The sequence below is a fragment of the Eriocheir sinensis genome, chromosome 53 (assembly GCF_024679095.1).
Source record: "Eriocheir sinensis breed Jianghai 21 chromosome 53, ASM2467909v1, whole genome shotgun sequence".
In the NCBI taxonomy this organism is placed as follows: domain Eukaryota; kingdom Metazoa; phylum Arthropoda; class Malacostraca; order Decapoda; family Varunidae; genus Eriocheir; species Eriocheir sinensis.
Window position 1 is genome coordinate 6,472,742 of NC_066561.1, and position 8,779 is coordinate 6,481,520.

At 38.0% G+C, this 8,779-nt stretch overlaps 1 protein-coding gene across 1 annotated transcript in view; it reads right to left on the reverse strand.

Annotated features, from left to right (window-relative positions):
• Nucleotides 1-5,017: 5,017 nt before the first annotated feature.
• LOC126983116 (calcitonin gene-related peptide type 1 receptor-like) overlaps nucleotides 5,018-8,779 on the reverse strand; it is a gene marked incomplete at its 5' end in the record, with an annotated part of 94,035 nt that continues 90,273 nt past the window's right edge. The window contains one exon of the mRNA XM_050835613.1: nucleotides 5,018-5,275. Within this exon, the coding sequence (XP_050691570.1) occupies nucleotides 5,198-5,275 (78 nt within the window). The remainder of the gene's footprint in view (nucleotides 5,276-8,779) is intronic.

Consider the following 8,779-nt stretch of genomic DNA (forward strand, 5'->3'; position numbering starts at 1 on the left):
TCCTCGCTCTAAGACAGCCCAGAGAAGCACCAAGATTCACCTTTGATATGGGACACTTTTATATTTAATCACCATCATCGTCATCATCATCATCATCATTAGCATCCTTTGTACGTTATCGCGGCCCATGTTCACACCAAATATCCATGTACACCTTTCTGGGATGTGGCCACTATGTACACACTCACTCGTGCACACACATAAGCCGCGTACAGTCACCATGTATGTCAACACCTGGGGGAAGCGGTGACAGGTAACATGACCGTGGGGGAGGTTCAGGGGAAGGTAATTACACGTGGGGTACAGGTGAGGTCTGGGTATGGGGTGGAGGCTGTTATTATGCGCGTGAGATCGACTGTACAGATTAAGGAGACTCTTGCCGCGTCTCGCCCTACATGAGTTAAGTGGAAAAAGCTAATCACGAAAAATAAACACTATTCTTTGTTGATGGACTTCGACGTGGATGAAGTGATGAGTGGATGAACGCGTGACTCCGTGAATGACAGGATGAACATGAACTCTATCGGTTACTTTTCCCTCACCATCACGAGGAAGGAATACACAATAACAAGTAGTACATACATGTTATAATAGTAGTAGTAGTAATATCTCTATGTATATGTATTTACACCTAAAACGGCATGTATCAGCAGTAGTAGTAGTATTATGTATGATGAACACGTAGGCTTCAATACATCAGCTTAGCGCCAGTAGTAATAGTCTAACTGTATATCTTAGCCACTACAAGTATTGCCACAGTATTACCTACAAATAAACAACGATAAATGATTCGGTATAACATATAAGAATAGCTAAGTACGGGCTTATGGACTACACTGGTTTGGAAAGGTCGCTACGAAGGAAAGCCGGCCGCAGCGTGTCTCTCAGATGGTCGGTAAAAGGTAAACATGAACACGTGCGAGGGGGAACACGTGGCGGTCTGCGGTCAGCTGTTCTTTGTTTACATTCTCCCGTCGTGGTCACGTGGTTAGCCTACTTTGAAGAGTTTGAAAGTCACTCATCCATACATCAATTTTATACAGTTTTTTTATTTATAGTTTTTTGTATGGTTATTTTTATATGGTTTATGTATGTATGTACCTCCTCTTCTGTACACTTTGTAAGCTCAGATTTAGGAGGATGGGAGTCATATACATCGTGGAGTGTGGAAGTGGGTCATGAAGTTGATGTATTCCTATTTTTAGTCCCAGAGGAAGAGTTTGGTATTTGGGGCTCTTATTAATCTTAGATACGTGATGATTTTCCCAAAAACTTCGCGCATAAATCATCCCAAAAGTTACGAGCAAAGAAAACGACGAAACTTGTGACGAAATGTGAAAAGTTAAACACTCGTCAATCAGAGAGAGAAAGGCGGCGAAAAATAAGAGCCAGTACCACCTGCTTCAAATACTCACACTCCGTATATTTTTTTTAACGTTGATGATTGCGAAAGCTGGAAAGTTAGGTTTAAAAATAGAACTCGGTTAAAAAGTGAAAAGCCATTGCCAACTTCTCCTAATAATTACGCACTTCATATCTTACTTTAACGCTGATAAATGCAGAAGTTAGAAGCGCTTCAATAAAAGACATGAGTGAAAAAACGAACCAGAATCACCAATTTCAAACATTTACGTACTCATATTTTTCCTTCAACGCTGATAGATGCAAACGTTACATATCCTTTGATAGTAAATAAGAACACAATAAAAAGTGAAAAACTGGAGCCAGTGTGTTACCTTTTTGAAACATTTACATACTTCGTACTTTTTTTTTCAACGCTGGGATATGCAAAAGTTAAATGACCTTCAAAATAGACATAAAATCATTGAAAAAAATAGCCAGTCACCTTTTTTCAAATATTTACATGCTCCATATTTTTTTTTTACACTGGGAAATGCAAAAAATAAATAACCATAACAGAAAGAAAACGAGAAAATTGTGAAAAATGTAAAAGGTGAATCTTGATCAATTAAAAAAAGAAAACTGGAAAAAATAGAAGCTGGTGTATCGTCTCTTAAACACTCAGACGCTGCACATATTTTTTTAACTCAGAGATATGCGGAAGTTAAAACTCTCCATCACCCATTAAGAAAAAAGACAGACCGAAAAAGGCGTAAGTTAAAATCTCCATCAATTGTAGAAAAAAAAGAAAATCTGTGAAAAATGCGAATGCTAAATCGTAATCAATTAATGAATATGTAAAAATCTGTGAAATATTGAAGTCAGTAACCCACTATTTTTAAACACTCTTATTTTCCGTATATATGAACTCTTCACAGCTATACAAACACATCAAGAAAAATAACCATACCTTAGAGAATAATAAAGACAAGATCACGCCCGCCAACACACACCTGCCCGCCGTCACACCTAAGAAACACACAGGTAAAAAGTGATAATTAGGCGTACAGTGATGACGTCATATAATACTCCATCAACGAACACATGTACGAACGAACACCGATGATGATCAATTGTAACACTCGTTTAGTTAAGTTGATTTTCACCCCCTGAGAAACAGTTTTAATTTTCCTTTGCCACTTAGAAGACATTTTGGTGATGGTATTGATGTTTTTGCTGTATTTTCGTTTTTTTTAATTTACATTCTTCTTTTCATTTGGTATTTATGTTTTTTTTCTTTTAATTTCCTTATTTTCATTTCTTTTTTTTTTTTTCTTCCATTCTAGTATATTTGTTTTGGCTTCATCTTTTCGTGTTTTTTACTTTTCATTTCTATAATTTTTTTCTTTTTTCCCTTTTAGTATTTTATCGCCTCAACTTTTCCTGTTTTTTTTCAGTTTCATTTCTTATCATTTATTCTTTTTCCATTTCACTACATTTTTTCTTCCGATTTTTCATGATTTCTCTTCACTTTTCTTTTTCTGTCAACATCTCACTTTTTTTTCTTCTCATTTTTCCTTCTTAAATAAATGTCCGCTTGCGTTTTCTAATTCGTCCAGCTGACCTCCTTTTTTCTTTTATTTGGGTGTTTTTTTCCTTCTTAGTATATCCATTTTGTGTTGGTTTTATATGTACAATTTCTGTTTCTACATTCTTACTCACTATCATTCACTTTATTTCACACTTTTTCATTCAGCTTTCTTATTTAATTTTCTTTCTATCCATTTTTATTCTTATTTCTCTTCCTCTCGCTTTTGTGCGTATAGGCGAGTTTCTCCTTCACACACATTTTCCTTTTTATTACGCAGAGGTTTATATTTTCCCTTTAATTCCATCCTCCCAACCTTCTCCTCTGTCTTGGTTCGCACAATACCGAGAGAGAGAGAGAGAGAGAGAGAGAGAGAGAGTAGCCATGAAGACCTCTTTGTCCACACATCCTCAGGGAAAGAAACAATGTGCTTAAAAATGCCAAGAGGGAGTAAACACGTCCTCTTGTTTTCCTCTTTTATGTCCTCTTCCTCTTTCTCCTCCTCCTCCTCCTCCTCCTCCTCCTCCTCCTCCTTCTGCTTAATAGTTTATTCTCTCACTTCTCACTCTCCTCCGCCTCAGTTTTTTTTGTCTTCCTCTTCCTCTTCCTCTTCCTACTCATCTTTCTCCCCTCAAGTCATCTCCCTTCTCCTCGCCTTGTCTTTCTCTTCCTCTTCGTCTTCCTCCTCTTCTTCCTCCCCTCAAGCCATCACCTTACTCCTCTTCCTCTTCTTTCTCTGACACCCTCCTTCATCCCACTCTTCTTTTTTCTTTCTTTTTTTTTCTATTTCTTTATTCTCTTTTCACTTCAATCCTTTTATTTATTTTTTAGATTCCTGGATATTTTTTTTTTTTTGCGCGTGTATCCCTGTTTTCCATTTTCTTTGACGGTGTTATCTGCGTTTTCTTTATTTCTTTTCCATTTTTTATTATCTTTTTTTTATCTTTTATCTTTTATACATTCCCTCTTTCGTTTGAGGCGGTTTTCTTTTTTGTCTTTTTCTTTTCTTTTTCCTTCCTCCACCATCCGTCTTTTTTCTCTTCCTATTTGTTTGGTTTTAATTTTCTTCCCGTTCTCTCCTCTCTAAAATTCCTGTTATTTTTTTTCACAGCTGCTTTCTAATTCATTGCTCCACTTCCACATTCATTCGTTTAATCTATTTTTTTTACTTGTTTTTTTCCATTTCTTCCCTTGTATTGCATCTTCTCCGGTCTTTCTTTTTTTCCTCTTATTTCTCTGTTCTGTTAATTTCTGCTCTCTGCTTTTTCTTCTATTTTTTCTTTGATATCTTTCCTTCACTCCTATTCTTTTCTCGTTCCTCTCCTTTTCGTCTCTTCTCTGCTCTTCTTGTCTCTTCTCTTTCCTTTTCTTTTTATTTTATCCTCTTCTAACTTCAAATCTTTCCGTTTTTTTTCTCTTCTCTTCTCTTCTCTTCTCTTTTTCGCCTTTCCTCGTAGTGGTGTTGAGCTATCTATCCTAATCTTCTTCCTCTGTTGGTCTTCTTATATTCGCTAATTTGCAGCCGACCAGGTACTTCTATGTAAAACCCGCTATTATGCTTAACTTTCTCTGCATTAGCTTCATTATCCTCGTCATCTGAATTTCTGCATGTCATTTTTACTTTCTCAAATCGTCTACTCTGTTTCATGTTCACTCTTTGGTTTTCCGCTTCTCTCCATCACCATCATCTTCACCGTTTGCCTTCCGCTGTTCGTGTCATCATCCTCACTTTCTTGTCTTATTTCTGTACATCATCTTCACTCTGGTCGTCCTCTGTTCCCCTCATCATATTCACTCTCTGGTCGTCTGCTTCGTCTGTACATCAACTTCAGCTTTCTAATCATCTGCTGTTACCTACATCATCTTCATCCCATCATCTTCTGGTCATATTCTTCTGTTTCACTTTCATATCATTTTCACTTTCTCTGTTATTCGCTATTCTGCTTCATCTTCTTTCTCGTCGACTGATTTTCTTTGCATCATCTGGTCATATTCTTCTATTTCACTTTCATTCACTTTCACTTTCTCTGTAATTCGCTGTTCTCCTTCATCTCTCTCGTTGACTAACTTTCTTTGCATCATCTTCTGGTCATATTCTCCTGTTTCACTTTCATTCACTTTCACTTTCTCTGTGATTCGCTGTTCTTCATCTTCTCTCTCGTCGACTAACTTTCTTTACACCACCATCTTCCGGCCATCTTCTTTCCATCATCTTCCTCTCGTCGTCCTCTCCTCTCTATCATCTTCTCCTCGTCCCTCTGCATCCCCTTACACGTCGTCTCCCTCGATGGTCGTCCCGTAGTTGGTGACGGTCGTGTTGCCATCCGCCATGCTGGACTTCATGTACTGGAAGAGAGAGTGAGAGAGAGAGAGAGAGAGAGAGAGAGAGAGAGAGAGAGAGAGAGAGGGAGAGGGAGAGAGAGATGGGGGAGAGAAAAAAGATAAATCCAGGTTATTCTAGAAGTATTTTTAAATATAGAGATTTTTTTTTCTTCTTTTTTTTATTAGTTTTTCTTTTCTTGTTTTTATTTTTTTTGCTTAATTTTTTTTATACATGTGATGATATAAAGTTTTTTGAAGATGGTTACATTTTATTCATTTATTTCAGTTATCATTTATTTTCTTATTTATAATTCTTTGTTTTTTTTGGTTATTTGTTTTAGGAATATAAGTCAAGAAAAACCAGCACAGACAAAGGCTATTTTTTCTTCATCTAATTATTAAAGTCATCATTATTTTATCAACATTTTTTTAAAGTTTTATTTGTGTGGGAAGTTGTATATTTTATTGTTTTTATTTGCATCCAATGTGTTACTTAAGCCTTCGGTTGATAGTTAGAGTTTTTTTGGAGGGAGAGGAGGAGGAGGAGAGGGACGAAGAGGGGAGGAAGGAAGGAAGGAAGGAGGGAGACAAGAAGGAAATCGTGACAAGGCGGAGAGCAGAGGAAAGTGTCGCACGGATGAGAGGAGGAAAAGGAAATGCAAAGAGGAGGTCGGAAGGGAGTAAGGAAGAAGGGAGAGGAGGAAGGAACCGGGAAGAACGAGATAGCGGAGGAAAGGAAGACACAAATGGGAGGAGGCGAGGGAAACGCAGAGGGGAAGAAGGAAGTAAGGAGAGAAGGAAGGAGAGAGAGAAGGAAGAAAATGTAAGAGGGCGGAGAGGGGAGGAAAGGGAAACGCAGATGGGAGGAAGGAGAGATGGAAGAAATTGTGAGAAGGCGGAGAAAGAGAGAAAGGAGGAAATGGACACACAAATGGTGGGCGAAAGAGAAGCACAGAGAGGGGAGAAAGGAAGAAGAGAAGGAAGGACATGAGAAGAAAGAGATAGTGGAGGAAAGGAAGACACAAATAGGAGGAGGAAAGGGAAACGAAGAGGGGAAGAAGGAAGGAGGGAGAAAGAAGGAAACATGAGAAAATAGAGGGAGGAGGAAAGGGAAACGCAGGAGGAAGATAGAAAGGAGAAAAGGGAGGAGAAAGGAAGGAGGGAGAGAAGGAACTGTATGGAGGCAGAGAAAGAGGAGAAGGAGGAGGAGGAAGAGGATGGAGGAATGTAACTGGAAAGGAGAAAAGAAAGGAACTCAGGCCAAAAAAAAAGAGAAAAGGAGAACGGAAAAAAATGAGAGGAGAGAGAAAAGGAAAAGGGAAGAGGAAGAAAATGATGTGGGATGGTAATACAGGAAGGAAGGGAAAGGGATGATAAAGAGGAGGCAGGAAAAGGCGGAAATTAAGGAAGGGAGATAGAGGTGATAATTTTATAGGCTGGAGGCAAAAAATAAAAAAGGGAAAGGAATAAAGAAAATGGAGAACAGGAGAGCTGCAAATGAGGATAAGAAGAGAGGAAAAGGAAGAAGGGAAAATGGAAAGGGAACGAACAAGGAAAGTAAGGAATGGCAGTTATGGAGAAAGAGAAAGAAAGGAAGAGAAAGAAGGAGGGATGGAAGAATGAATAGAGGGAGAAGGAAGGAAGATTTTTAGGAGGAATTGAAGGAGAGGAAGGAGGTAAGAAGGGACGGAGGGAGGAAAGGAAAGAGATGAAATAGAGGAGGAAGGAGGGATGAAAGGAGAACTGGAAGGAAAAATGGGAGGATGAAGGGAAGGAGGAATGGAAGGAGATAAAGGAGGAGGAGGAGGAGGAGGAGGAGGAGATAAGGGTGCAGGGTGCGTGCCAGACATCCCCGAAAAAATAAAATAAAGAAGATTATGTAGGCATTAAGCGGTCCATGCAAGGCTTTGTGTGTGTGTGTGTGTGTGTGTGTGTGTGTGTGTGTGTGTGTGTGTGTGTGTGTGTGTGTGCGCTCCAGAGTAAACAAAAGTACTGCACACGAAAGAATAGAAAACAAAATATATAAAAAAATGTGCAACGTTGCCAAAGAAAAAATGAATACAAAATTGTGGCTGCTGGTAGTGCGTGTCCTGTTTTCATGAAGGCTTTTGGAGTGCCTCGTAAAGCAGAAATAAGTGATGAAAGGTAATAAAGCTTGTGTCTGAATAAAACAAAATAATTCCTTTCGCAAAATATTACCAGTGTCTGAAGAAGAGAGGAAAAAAAATCTTCCGCCCTCTCGAAAATGAAGTCTGAATAAGCAAAAAATAAAAATAAATCTTTCCAAAATGTAGGAGACGCGTGAATAAAAAAAAGCTCCCTTTCTAAAATATAAGGAAAAGGAAAATATAATACAATTTCAACCGGAGAGACAGACTTCCCGATACCTTTCAGTTAATTAACTCTCTCTCCGCATTTCCATTGATTTTCTTCAGTTTCAAAATACTAAAAAAATATTTACCATGAAAAATAAAATAGAAAAAATAAAATGAATAAAATGCCAGAGAGCGTTTATAAAAATATCCAAAACCTCACCAGAGTATCTCCCAAAAATAAACAAAAATACCTACACAGCAAAACGGGACCGTCAGTATTTCGTCCTTTATTAAACTTTGCTGCCTTTTAAAAGAGTATGTTCTAAAGGGACCTTCCTCGTAAAGAAAATGAGGAGCCGGGTTTGTTTACGAAGGGAAGGTTTATAAAAGGGTTATGTGAAGGGGAGATACGTGTTTGAAAAGATACATGTTTGGAAAGATACGTGTTTGGAAAGATACGTGTGTGGAAAGATACATGTTTGGAAAGATACATGTTAGGAAAGATACGTGTTTGGAAAGGGTTATGCGAAGGGGAGATATGTGTTTTGAAAGAATAGCATCACACATTTATCCCGTGTGTGTGTGTGTGTGTGTGTGTGTGTGTGTGTGTGTGTGTGTGTGTGTGTGTGCATATACCATGATCACTTGCTTGTATGAGTGTGTGTATGTGCGTTTATGTGCGTAAATTACCATGTGCACGAAAGACTATAGGCTTCAAAGGCGTGTGCAAGTGACATAGAAACAGCGATACATACATAGATACATATATACCTACATACATACATACATACGTGTACATCCAGGCGAAAGCACGCACAAAGAACGAGCAAGGATTGTGTTGGCCCAAATATGTTAACTTTATTTACAGTTTTGTTTGGCGCAGATGAAGAACGAAAGGAAACAAAAAATGGAAAACAAAGAAAAGAAAACTAAATACGGAAAAGAAAAATGTTAGGAAAGAAAATAAAAGACTCCGGCGCCGTAACCCAAAATTATTTCACTTGTTTTCTTCCTTTTAATTTAGAAGTCTTGTTTTTTATTGTTTTCGCAAACGAACTCACGTGTACTGGAACTCAGGTTAAAAAAAATATTAAAAAACACATAAAACGAAGACACATTGATCAGAAAAAAAAGAAAAAGAAGGACGAGGAGGAGGAAACGAAAACAAGTGAGAAAGAGAAAGAAGGGAAAGATAAGTTAAAAAGAAAAGAAA